General features: G+C 38.4%; 1 protein-coding gene across 1 annotated transcript in view; it reads left to right on the plus strand.

Annotated features, from left to right (window-relative positions):
• The window catches only part of RAD50 (RAD50 double strand break repair protein), a 76,969-nt gene that overhangs the window by 20,588 nt on the left and 42,530 nt on the right, over positions 1-13,851 (plus strand). Inside the window, exons 6-10 of the mRNA XM_028527377.2 lie at positions 7,613-7,741; positions 7,979-8,144; positions 11,757-11,950; positions 12,348-12,554; positions 13,618-13,800. Coding sequence (XP_028383178.1) covers positions 7,613-7,741; positions 7,979-8,144; positions 11,757-11,950; positions 12,348-12,554; positions 13,618-13,800 — 879 coding nt within the window. The remainder of the gene's footprint in view (positions 1-7,612; positions 7,742-7,978; positions 8,145-11,756; positions 11,951-12,347; positions 12,555-13,617; positions 13,801-13,851) is intronic.

Below are 13,851 nucleotides of genomic sequence, written 5' to 3' on the forward strand. Positions count from 1 at the left end.
AGGTGAAGAGGCAGTGGCAGCAGCAGAATGGGCACCAGCAGTCCCACATCTCATGTGTGGTAGATAAAAATTAGGGGGAGATACCTAGGGAGTAATTGATCCCAGCCCCAGGCCAGACTGCACAGCCCAGGGTTCCAGCACTGGGAAGATAAATCCCCATGACTTGTTGCTATATAAACCAGAAGGAGTTGGAAGAGGAAGAAACTCCCTGATTTTCAGGAGACAGCTTAAAGGGCCCGCACAGACTCAGAACATATGCAAACCCACTCTAGGATTCAACACCAAGGCAACAGCTGGAGGAGTGCCATTTACATATGGGGAGTGGGTGAAGTGACTGGAAACAGGGCTAGTGCTAGGCAAACCTCCAGGAGCCAGACAACAGCACAGTCCCCTCAACGAGCCCCCCTCACAGAGCCACAAAGTAGTGAGGCAGGTTGCTCTACCCTGGCAATTACCTACTGCTCTGCCCCACAGAGTTTATAGGTGCCTTTTCTACACTAGGCCATGCTACTAAGACAGGGAGTCAAAGCAGCTCTACCTAATACACAGAAGCAAATACAGGGAGGCTACCAAATTGAGGAGACAAAGAAATATGGCCCAACTGAAAGAACAGGACAAAAACCCAGAAACAGAACTAAATGGAATGGAGATAGCCAAGCTGTCAGATGCACTGTTCCAAACACTGGTGATCAAGATGCTCAGAGAACTCACTGAGCATGGCAACAACATAAAGTAAGAAATAAAGGTTACACTAAGTGAAATAAATAAAAATCTATAGGGAACCAACAGTGGAGGGAAGGAAGCTGGGATTCAGATCAACGATTTGGAGTAGAAGGAAGAAGTAAATAATCAGAACAGAATGAAGAAACAAGAATTCGAAAAAATGAGGATAGTATAAGACTCTGGGACATCTCCAAATTTGCCAACATCTGAGTCATAGAGATGCCAGAAGGAGACGAGGAAGAGCAAGAAGTTGAAACTTATTTGTAAAGATAATGAAAGAAAACTTCTCTAATTTGGCAAAGGAGATAGGCATACAAGTCCAGGAAGCACACAGAGTCCCAAACAGGTTGGACCCAAAGAGGACCACACCAAGAGACATCATAATTAAAATGCCAAAGGTTAAAGATAAAGAGAGACTCTTAAAAGCAGCAAGAGAAAAGCAGAGAGTTAGCTACAAAGGAGTTTCCATAAGACTATCAGCTGATTTCTCAAAAGAAACTTTGCAGGCAAGAAGGGACTGGCAAGAAGTATTCAAAGTGATCAAAAGCAAGAGCCTACAACTGAGATTATTCTCTCTATCAAAGCTTTCATTCAGAATGGACAGACAGATAAAGTGCTTCCCAGACAAGGTAAAGCTAAAGGAGTTCATCATCACCAAGCCATTAATACATGAAATGTTAAAGGGACTTATTTGAGAAAAAGAAGATAAAAACTATGAACATTAAAAAGGCAACAAACTCACAGCTATCAACAAATGAATCTGAAAAACAAAACAAAAACTAAGCAAACCACCAGAACAGGAACAGAATCATAGGTATAGAGATCATTTGGAGGGTCATTAGCTGGGAGGGGACAGGGAAAGAATGGGGTAAAAGGCGCAGGGATTAAGAAACACAAATGGTAGGTACAAAACAGACAGGGGGATGTTAAAAATAGTATAGGAATGAAGAAGACAAAGAAGTAAATGCACGATGACCCATGGACATGAACTAAGAAGGTAGGAGGGTTGCTGAAAAGAAGGGAGGTACCGGGCAGAGGGCAGCAAAGGGGAGAAAACTGGGAATACTGTACTAATGTAATCAATAAAATATACTTAAAATAACATATTTAACTTAATAATAATATATGAATAACAATTTGAAATAATCTGAATGGATCTTCAAAGTAGATATGTATGTGTCCAATGAGCATATGAAGATGCTTGACATTATTATTTAGGACAATGCAAATCAAAACCACAGTGAGATACCACTTCCCACCCACTGGAATGAGTATAAATAAAAAAAGAAGTACTAAGTGTTGTTGAGGATGTGGAGAAATTGGAACCTTCATGCATGCTAGTGGGTATGTAAAATGGTGCGGTCACTTTGGAAAATAGCAAGTTCCTCAAAATGTTAAATGTAGAGTTACCGTATGACTCACCAATTTTACTCTCAAGTATTTTATACTGAAAAGATAATAAAACATATATTTTCACAAAAACTTGTATAAGAATGTTCATATTAGCATCACTCATAATAGCCAAAAAATGAAAACAACACAAATGTCCATTAATAACTGATCAATAAAATGTGGCACATCCATATGCTGGATTATTATTTAGCCATAAAAAGGAATGGAGTTCTGACACATAGTATAACATGCAGAAACTTTAAAAATATGCTAAGTGAAAAGAGCCAATCATAAAAGACTACATATTGTTTATTTCCATTTATTTGAAATGTCCAGAATTGGCAAATCTCTAGAGACAGAAAACAGATTAGCAGTGGCCGGAGTGGGAGGTAGAGGGGAATGAATAGTGACAGCTGATAGGTATGGGGCTTCTATTTGGAAATTGAAAATGTCCTAGATTAGATTACGGTGCTGACTGTACTGCTCTGTGAATACATTAAGAAATGTTGAATTGCATGCTTTTAATGGATGGATTGTATGGTATAACTCCATATAACTATGGAGTTTTCCATATAACTATGGAGTTATATCTCCATAGTTCTGTTTGGAAAAAAGAAATGGTGGTCTTGAATGGATATCTGTCACAGGCCTTCAGAGAGGAAACGTAGCTGAGCAGGGCCTTGAAGAATGGGGAAAATTAAATCAGCAGTTTGGAAGGCATTTTATGTATGTTTGTATTGTTTTGCATTTTTGTCTTTAATATATACTCACAATGGAAGAAATAATAGAATTTTAACTCTAAGAGATATTCTTCCTACTTCTTATCTTTGACCTCCCAGATGCACCCCACCAACAGCACTTTTTTTCATATATGTAATACATATGTGCATATATTCATATATGTGTGTATATATTCACACTTAAATTTATCAAAACAAGGTTGTGTGAGGAAAAGCCTGGGTTAAGTAAATCAGGGTAAAAGGAGTGAGAAAATTGTGGTTAGATTAGGAAGAGCTATGGGTTTAGAAATCAGTTCAGTAGACAAAAGAATGACAAAGTATGCTGTATCTATATGAGTTGTCTTCAAAATTGTGTGTAGGTACTGTAGTAATTACCAAGATACTGGAACACATTTTATTTTCTTCAGGGGTAGCTTGGTTGGAAACATGACCAGCACACATAAGTAAGAAAAAAACCAGAGCTGTAAGAGCTCTGAGCTCTCCAGAGAGTATTTTATGGAACTGAGTTTGGGGTATGATTTTTTTAACCATGAATGGGTGGTTAATTAGAGATGTATGGACAGTAAAATGAAAGCTGTCTTTGAACAGTACAAGGAAATTTATACAGGCGAAATGGAGCATTTGTATAGGAACGAGGTCTAGATAAGGCTGTGATAATGCCTGGTATTTATTGAATGGTGCCAGGATTCTAAGGCTGTAGCAAACAGTGAGGTGTTTATAAATTCATTGAATTTGATTACTTCTCCAAGGGTTTTAATCTTACTCTCTGTATCATCAGAGCCTAGTCCAGTGCCTGGCACATAGCAAGCAGGTCAGTAGGTATTTAAGTGGATAATTTCCAAAGTCCTTTTTTTTGTCACTGATATATGAGAATCCTTCCTTTGATAGAGGTCAACATAAAGTTTGGGTCAGATCACCTTCCCTGCAGCCATCCAGAGACAACTTCATTTCACTACTGCACCATAATTCATGCTTTGCCATTGTTATAGATTCCTTGAGTCTTCAGGAACTCTCACATAAACTACTTTATTCCCATTCCACCCCATCTTACCCTGACCTTGGCCCATTTAGCCCTGTTTTCTTTCCTTTCTTGTCTTTAGTGGAAACTGCTTGAGAAATTAGTGTCCAAGTTCAAAAACACACTCTGACCCTCTTATTTTTTCAAACACAAGTTCATAGTCCCACTACCCATTTGTTTGGTTTATTTCAAAGTAATGCCTAAGCTTTAAACACTCTGCTGTATTTTTTGTTGTTTATAAATTGGTCTTAGCTCCTTTTATTCGGTTGTGTGCTCTGGGGATAGAGTCGAAACAGGTGTCAAAAAAGGAATCCATGGGAGCTGGTAACTGGCTGGATTTAAAAAATGAGGCAGCTAGGGATGTCACAAAAGATTTAAACCCAGATAATGTTAATGCTATCAAGAGGCAGTGAAAACACTGATAGAAGCCAAGAAGTTTCTGAGAAGTAGGGTACCACAGTGAAGGTATTAATACAGGCACACCTTGGAGATAGTGCAGCTCTGGTTCCAGACCATTGCAATAAAGTGAATTGTAATCTCTTTATTAGTGGAGAATCTTTCCAATTCAATTTGTAAAAAATGCAACTTCTGTGAAGTGCAATAAAGCAAAGCGCAATAAAAGGAGGCCTGCCTGTAGTCAGTACTTTGAAGAATCAATCCATTTCTTTCTTAGACTGAACACAGGATTTTTTTCACAAGTGGTATGAATGGTCCCCTTCATCGAGGACCACCCCTATGTCAGTCACTGACCCAATTGCTTTAAAATGTATTATGTAAGTATCACATCAACACTATAAGGTTTTTAGCAAGAAAACTAAGGCACAGATATTCACATTGGAAAAGTCGTAAAGCTAGGATTTGAGTCCAGGCCTCTCTAATTCCTAAGCCCATACTTTTTAAAGTCAGGTTTATTGGAATAAAATTTACATGTAGTAAAATCTACCTTTTTAAAGGTGTTTAGTTCAATGAATTTGGGCAAATGCATATAGTAGCATAGCTACCACTACAGTCAAGATGTAGAACATTTACATCACCCTGAAAAGTTCTTTCAGTTCTTTTTTTTTTTTTTAAGATTTTATTTATTTCTAGAGAAAAAGAGCAAAACATCAATGTGTGGTTGCCTCCGGTGCAACCCCACCTGGGGACCTGGCCTGCAACCCAGGTGTGTGCCCTCACTGGGAATTGAACTGATGACCCTTTGGTTCACAGGCCGGTGCTCAATCCACTGAGCCACACCAGCCAGGACATCAAGTCTTTTTGTAGTCAATCTCTTCCCTCCCCTTCCAGCCCTTGGTAACCACTGATTTGTGTTCTGTCAGAGTATTACCTTTTCCAAAATGTCACCTAAATGGAATCATATGTAGCCTTTTGTTTCTGACTTCTTAGCTTGTTGCTTTTAATTAATCTCTGTTGTTGCACATGTGGGTAGTTATTCCTTTTTGTTGCTGAGGTTATTCCACTCTATGGGTATATCATGGTATGGCCATTTGTTCCCTGGTTGAAGGATGTTAGGTTGTTTCCAGCTAAACACTAGTATTAGTTTTTGGTTTTTAATTTTATTTTAGCCATTATATTAGATGCATAGTTGTATCTCTGAGTATTTTTTTCATTGTAGTTTTAATTTGCATTTTTTAATGTTTGTGGATGTTGAGCATCCTTTTTATGTGTTTACTTGCCATCTGAATATTGTCTTTAGTAAATCATCCTCAATTCTTTTGCCTATTTTCAATTTTTTTGTCTTATGAGCTGAATATTAAAAGAATTCTTCATACATGAGGTCTGTCCAGAAAAAGTCTAGCCATTGTTAATATAATGAGAACAGTTTGTATGACATCAGTAAAACCTGGCAGTCAAAAAGAGTGGACTGGAATGCACATGTGTGAACAATGACAACTTCACTGTACTAGTTGGGATGGTAGATGCTGTTCAGTGAGCATGTGTACTGTGTGGCTGTCACATTCAAAATGAGCGAGTAGAGCAACAAATCTGCATCAAATTTTGCATTAAGCTTAACATTCCTCCACAGAAACTATTCTGATGATTCAAAAGGCCATAGCTATGGGTATCTGGTGATTGGCGGCTTCATCACAACAGTGCACCCACTCATGCATCATATTTCACACAGTTTTTTGGTGAAACATCATTGGAGGGTAAACGTAGGCAACTGTAATTGAACAACAATAAAATAATTTTTAAAAGAAAAAAAGAAACACCAAATCACTCAGGTAACTCAGCTCCTCTACAGCCCAGATTTGGCACCCTGAGACTTCTGGCTTTTCCCAAAACTAAAATCACCTTTGAAAGGGAAGAGATTTCAGACTGGCAGTGAGATTCAGGAAAATACAATGGGGCAGCTGATGGCAATTTAGGAGAACTGTGTGAGGTCCCACTGTCAGTCCACTTTGAAGGGGACTGAGGCATCATTGTTCTATGGACAGTGTTTCTTGTTTCTTGTATCTTCTTCAATAAATGTCTCTTTTTCATATTACATACCTTTTGAACAGACCTCGTATTCTGGGTACAGGCCCTTATCAGATACATATTTTGCAAATTATTAACTGCCTTTCAAAGGGCAAGAGTTTTTAGTTTTGATGAAATTCAGTTTATCAGTTTTTTTCTTCTGTAGTTTGTGCTTTATGTTTTCTATCTAGGAGATGTTTGCCCGACTTAAGGTAACAAAGATTTTCTTTTGTGTTTTCTTCTTGACGTTTTGTAGTTGAGTTCTTACACTTAAGCATATGCTCCATTTCAGGTTAATTTTTTTACAAGGTGTGAGGGGAGGTTGAGGTTTTTGCCTACAGATGTCTAGTTGTTCCTGCACACAGCCTACAGCCATAACCATCGCACAGTCCTGCCTCCCCAGTCTTGTCTTTTATTAAGTATGTGGCTGTATATAAGTTAAGTCCTCCATGTCTCCTGCTTAGAGCACAGAGTCTAATAAGGATTAAAAAGCATGTGTAGCAGCATCTAGTACAATGTCTGCAATTTGGTAGGCATTCAGTCAGTGATAGCTATAACTGTAATTGTAAAATTACTTTTTAAAAACCTCATTCATTTTATTTAGCCAACATACTGAATACCTATTATATGTGCTGGTGGTATATTAATAAAGTTCCTATTTTTATGGTGATTACATGCTGTTCATTAATATAGAAATCACAAGAGATGGCCTTAGTATAATTTTGTTAAATGACATTAAAGTTGGGGATGCATTGTGGTGCAGCTTTGAAAGCTTACAGTTAATATCTAAGCCCTATAGTAATGTATTAATTTAAAATTAGATTCTACAGATGTCTTAGAAGAGGAATCGGTCAGCCTTCCCTGTAGTGGCAAACAGAGAAGACTATCTCCAGCATCGTCCAAGGAGAGAATATTCTGAGCCAGTTCACATATACCTAGCCTTTGAAAGGTTAAATTTTACAGTGTGATACTTGACATAATGTGTCTCTGAGTGCTCAATTAATGGTGACATGTGGGAGATGTTGAAGGCAGGGAGGGCATGGGCTTTGGAGTTAGACTTGGAGTTTACTGCCTGCTTTTCTATACTAGCTATGAGGAGTTGGGCATGTTGTTTCCTGTCTCTGATCCTCAGTTTCTGTATGCCCTGTTTACAGCAATGTTAGCATTAAATGAGGTCACTCTTACCGAGGGCCTGGCCCCGGCACACCTTATTTCTCTTCATCCATCTATAGTGTAAACTAAAGAATTTTATTTATGTAGAGTTTTGGTGTATTTTCAGAATCGTCTAAAAGAAATTGAACAAAATCTCTCTAAAATAATGAAACTTGACAATGAAATTAAAGCCTTGGAAAGCCGAAAGAAGCAAATGGAGAAAGATAATAGTGAACTGGAACAGAAAATGGAAAAGGTTTGTGGTGGTAAAAGTTAGTTCTACTTCAGAATTCTGGGATTATTGTAGTGAACCTCATTTTCAATCCATTTTGCCACTTATTTTAAAAGAAACCTATGCATCATGATGTTTGTCTTACTTCCATGTGTATGTTAAAAGGAAGGATACCAAATACACTTTGGTTTGTATTTTGTACCTCAGAGTTCTGTCTTCTTACACTTGTTCACTAAAGCTCTTTATTTTGGTTCCACATAGGTTTTTCAAGGGACTGATGAGCAACTAAATGATTTATATCACAATCACCAGAGAACAGTAAGGGAGAAAGAAAGGAGATTGGTAGACTGTCAGCGTGAACTGGAAAAATTAAATAAAGAATCGAGGCTTCTCAATCAAGAAAAATCAGAACTACTTGTTGAACAGGGTAGGACAAAGTGTTTACTTGATCTTACTGTAATATTAGGCATTTTTGGTATGAATGAAGAATCTCCAGGGAATTATGCTAAGTGGAAAAAAAACAGTCTCAAAATACCATATACAGTGTGTTTCCACTTATGTAACATTTTTGAAATGCCAAAATTTTAGAAATGAAGGACAGATTTGCCCTGGCCAGTGTGGCTCAATGGTTGGAGCATCATTCCATAATCAAAGGGGTTATGGGTTTGATTCCTGGTCAGGGCACACATATCTGGGTTGTGGGTTCATCCCCAGGCTGGGTGCATACAAAGGCAGTCAATCGATGCGTCTCTCCCATTGACATTTCTCTCTTTTCTAAAAAAGCAAATGAAAATGTCCTTGGATGAGGATAAAAAAGAAAGGAAGGAAGAAAGGAAGGACGGACGGAAGGACGGACAGATTAGTGGTAGCTAGGGTTACTGAGTAGGGGGAGGGGCAGGAAAAAGGTTAGTGTGGTTATGATTATAAAAGCATCAAGAAGGGTTCTTGAGGTATTGGAACTATTCAGTGTCCTGACAGTTGTGGTAGAGGGATGAGCCAGCGTGCACAGGTGATACAATTACATAGAACTCAATATGCACACATGCAATACAGATGTGTACAAGTAAAACTGGGGAAATCTGAATAAGATTGAGGAACTATATCAGTGTCTGTGTCCTGGCTGATGTAATATAGCAGGTCCCCTAATAATTGTTACAGTGTTCTTGAGATGCGTAGGAACTTAACTCTTGTCTATATCAAGTAGTCTATGGTAAATTTGATTTTTTTTTAATATATATATATATTTTATTGATTATGCTATTACAGTTGTCCCATTTTCCCCCCTTCACTCCCCTCCTCTCCCACTCATATCCCCCCCTTTAGTCATGTCCATGTGTCATACTTATAAATTCTTTAGCTTCTACATTTCCCATACTATTCTTACCCTCCCCCTATCTATTTTCAACCTACATTCTATGCTACTTATTCTCTGTACCGATTCCCCCTCTCTCCTCTTCCCAGTCCCCTGTTGATAACCCTCCATGGGTTCTCCATTTCTGTGGTTCTGTTCCTGTTCTAGTTGTTTGCTTAGTTTCTCTTGGTTTTGCTTTAGGTGTAGTTGTTAATAATTGTGAGTTTGCTGTCCTTTTACTATGCATGTTTTTTCTTTATCTTCTTTTCTTAGATGTCCCTTTAACATTTCATAAAATAAGGGCTTGATGATGATGAACTCCTTTAACTTGACCTTATTTGAGAAACACTTGATCTGCCCTTCCATTCTAAATGAGAGCTTTGCTGGATAGAGCAATCTGGGATGTAGGTCCTTGTCTTTCATGACTTGGAATATTTCTTTCCAGCCCCTTCTTGCCTGTAAGGTCTCTTGAGAAATCAGCTGACAGTCTGATGGGAACTCCTTTGTAGGTTACTGTCCCCTTATCTCTTGCTGCTTCTAGGATTCTCTCCTCCATTTTTACCTTGGCTAATGTAATTATGATGTGCCTTGGTGTGTTTCTTCTTGGGTCCAACTTCTTTGGGGCTCTCTGAGCTTCCTGGATTTCCAGGAAGTCTATTTCCTTTGCCAGAATGGGGAAGTTCTCCTTTATTATTTGTTCAAATATGTGTTCAATCTGTTGCTTTTCCTCTTCCCCTTCTGGTACCCCTATAATTCAGATGTTGGAACGTTTAAAGATGTCCTGGAGGTTCCTAAGCTTCTCCTAGTTTTTTGAATTCTTATTTCTTCATTCTTTCCTGCTTGGTTGTTTTTTTTCTTCCTTCTGGTCCACTCTATTGTTTTGAGTCCCAGTTTCCTTCCCTTCACTATTGGTTCTCCGTGCATCTTCCTTCATCTCTTTTATGGTAACCTGCATTTTTTCATGTAATTTGTGCCCAAAATCAACCAATTCCGTGAGCTTCCTGATCACCAGTGTTTTGAACTGTGCATCTGATAGATTGGCTATCTCTTGGTCGCTCAAAAGGATGAGTCCTGGGGGACTGATCTGTTCTTCTGTTGGAGACATGTTACTTACTCTCTCTCTCTCCTTTTTTTTTTTTTCCGGTTGGTCGCTCTTGTTACAGTGAGGGGAGGAGCCTTAGGTGTTCACCGGGGGTGGGCACCCCAGTTGCTAGATTGTGACGTCGTATGTGGGGGTGGGAGTGGGAGGGAACAGTGGTGGTAGCTCCGTTCTCCTGAGATCTCAGTCCCTTCTCTGGGTTCCTGGGTTGTGCGCTCTGCCCTGGTCTACAATGCCGCCTCACTGGGTCCGCCAGCCGCCACTTATGTACTCAGGGTCCACTGCTGTGTCCCGGAAGGCTTACGCGCTCCCAGTTGCCTTATGCGCCCAGTCCCCCCCTCCCATCTCCGCGACTAGACCTGCACCCACTCCTCCTCTCAGCCCCTCTACTGGTCTGGATGAACGGGTCTACTTCAACTTCTTGGCTGTCTGACTCCGACTTCCATTCAGATAAATTCTCTGTCAGTTCTGGATGTTATTCTGACTCTAAATTGTTGTTGTTCTAATCTTGGTTGTGCGTGGAGGTATGGTGCGTCCACCTATGCCTCCATCTTGCCGGAAGTCCTAAATTTGATTTCTTTATGTCATTTCACTTAAAGTTGCAGAATCTATCCATGACTTTAAGTGAGAATTTACTTTATAGGTTTCCAAAATGTTACTAAAAGAAAATAGTTTTCTAGTCACAATAACTCTGACACCAGGTGTGTGCATTTTTTTTCATACCAAGTGAGTCTCCAATTCTGGGCAACGGGATGGCCTATAATTTAATTAGGTTCTAACACTAACTGTCCAGAATTAGCATAGACTCCACAGATTAAGGGCTCAGTTCACGAGACTGCCTCCTACTTCCAGTACCAATTGTAAGGTCCAAGTTGTGTCATCTGTACTTCCAACCAAATGACTATAAGCCAGTCATTCCCACAGCCCCTTCCTAGGGTTCAGTAGTTTGTTATAGCAGCTCATAGCACTCAGGGGAACACTATTACCATGTTATTATAAAGAGTACAGCTCAGAAGCAGCCAAAAGGAAAAGATTCATCGGGCAAGATATGGGAAAGGGGTGTGGCCCTCTTCCTGCACCTCCTGCACCAACCTGCAAGCTCTCTGAACCTCATCATTTAGGGGTTTTATGGAAGTTCCATTATGTAAACATGATTGATTATATTATTGGCCATTGGTGATTGAACTGAATCTTCAGCTTCTCCCCAGAGTTGGGGGAGAAGGTACTGAAAATTCCTACTCTATAATCCACAGTTGATTCCTTTGATAACCAGTTCCCATCCTCCAGGAGACAGTGCCTTAGAATAAACTCAGGTGTGGTTGAAAAGGATTTACAACGAACAACAAAAGACACTCCTCTCGCCTCTGTCACTCAGAAATTCTTAAGAGTTTTAGGATCTCTGTGTCAGGGAACAAGGGGCAAAGACCAAATATGTATTTCTTATTATATTACAATATCACAGTCACTACTTGAGGAAACTGGGCAAAGACTGTAAGAGATTTTGCTGTATTACTTTTACAACTGTATGTGAATGTATAATTATTTCAATTTTTTAAAAAATTAGCTGAAAACAAATTATGGTTTTTAAGGTCGTCTACAGCTACAAGCGGATCGCCATCAAGAAAACATTCGCGCTAGAGATTCATTAATTCAATCTTTGGCAACACAATTGGAATTGGATGGCTTTGAGCGTGGACCATTCAGTGAAAGACAGATTAAAAATTTTCACAAACTTGTGAGAGAGAGACAAGAAAAGGAAGAAGAAACTGCCCGCCAACTGATGGTAAATATTGTTATTTTCTTTTGTTCGTGTCAGGTTCTGTAGTTGAATTGTTTTAATCTTTGGATGGGCCTTATTTTGTCATTTTTGGATTAGTGTTAGGATAGCATCTGCTAGAAGGTAGAAGAAACCTTTATGGAAGCAATCTTTTTAATGTATATAAGGCTAAAAATATGGAAGACAATGCAGACCTACATTTTTTTTTGTTTTAAATACAATTTCTTTTTAAAGCTACTGGTGGTAAAGAAAAAGCTAGTTTGGACTTAATAATGATTATATCTGGTTGATACTTTTTCATATTTTCCTTAATGTGCATGTAATACTTTTACAATGAAGAAATTTTTGCTTAATTAATTGTTTAATGAAAAGATTGTTAATACTGATTCTTATATGTATCTAGAATGACTTTGCAGAAAAAGAAACTCTGAAACAAAAACAGATAGATGAGATAAGGGATAAGAAAATTGGACTGGGAAGAATAATTGAGCTAAAATCAGAAATCCTCAGTAAGAAGCAGAATGAGCTGAAAAATGTGAAGTGTGAATTACAGCAATTGGAAGGATCTTCAGACAGGATTCTTGAACTGGACCAGGAGCTCACAAAAGCTGTAAGACATAATGTTTTAAAGTGTAAGACATTTAGAATCTTGCGTTTTGAAGTATCTGTTGTGAATCCTAAGATTATGGCATGTTAACTAAAATATCAATCTTGTCTAACAATCTCATGTAAAATGAATTCATCTAAATATCTTAATCACTCAGCTCTTTGGTTCTGGAACCCAGTGGATTAAAATTTAGAATCACCTAGGAAGCTTTTAGAAAATACTTATGCTTAGACCTTACTTCAGACCTCCCAAATCAAACTCTCTTGGAGCATGGAAATGTACATTCAAACCAAAACTAGGTTATTCTTATGAATATGTTGGTTAAGAATCACTTAAGTTAAAAAAAAAAAGTACTTCTTTTCCTCTAGGTTCAATAATACACTGCAGATTTTATAAGATTTTTGCCGTGTTACCACTTTTTCTATGGTGGAAACATTCTTAGCCCATCTATTTTCATGAATTTCTAAGTTTTCTTCCTTGTTTCTAATCTGTTCCCTCTTGTCTTCACCACTAAAGTAAGCATCCTAAAGCTTGGCAGATTCCCCTCTCAGATCCCATTTTGATCATTTAAATAAATACTCCTTTTTGCTCCCTAACTTAACATCTAGTGTACGTTTTTATCAGTGTAGCCTTTCATCACAACGTTATATTGTGATGGGGAGGTATTGGTCAGGGCCAGCATGACTCTGTTTTTATGGCCTCTCCATGCCAGGCAGTGCAGAGCGCTGCATGGGTGCTTGATAAATACTCACGTGTTGACTGGAAAGTCAGGAAACTATATATTAATACTTAAACACATTTCTCTTAATTTTTCCCTAATTCTCATTCTGTCCCGCCCTTCCCATACCCTTCCAGATTTATTTACTAATTCTCTAGTATTATAATATAGTAAGGTAACTTTATGATTTTCCTTAAAAATCTTATTCATACTTATGTTGTTTTTTGTGTATTAGATAAAAGCAAATTAATATTTTGACCATTTGGAGTAAGTTGATTTCTAATACACTTTGTCATTGTCTTAACACAAATTATATAAACCTGTGCATTTGTTTGAATTACTGATAAGGAACATGAACTTAGCAAGGCTGAGAAAAACAGCAATGTAGAAACTCTAAAAACAGAAGTAACAAGTCTTCAAAATGAGAAAGCAGATCTAGACAGGATTGTGCGTAAATTGGACCAAGAGATGGAGCAGCTGAACCATCATACAACAACACGCACCCAGTTGGAGATGCTGACCAAAGACAAAGTATGACCTTTCTTTTTCTTCTAATTGTACTTTCCCATATGGTAAATAGCT

Source organism: Phyllostomus discolor, chromosome 13 (genome assembly GCF_004126475.2).
Source record: "Phyllostomus discolor isolate MPI-MPIP mPhyDis1 chromosome 13, mPhyDis1.pri.v3, whole genome shotgun sequence".
Taxonomy (NCBI): Eukaryota; Metazoa; Chordata; class Mammalia; order Chiroptera; family Phyllostomidae; genus Phyllostomus; species Phyllostomus discolor.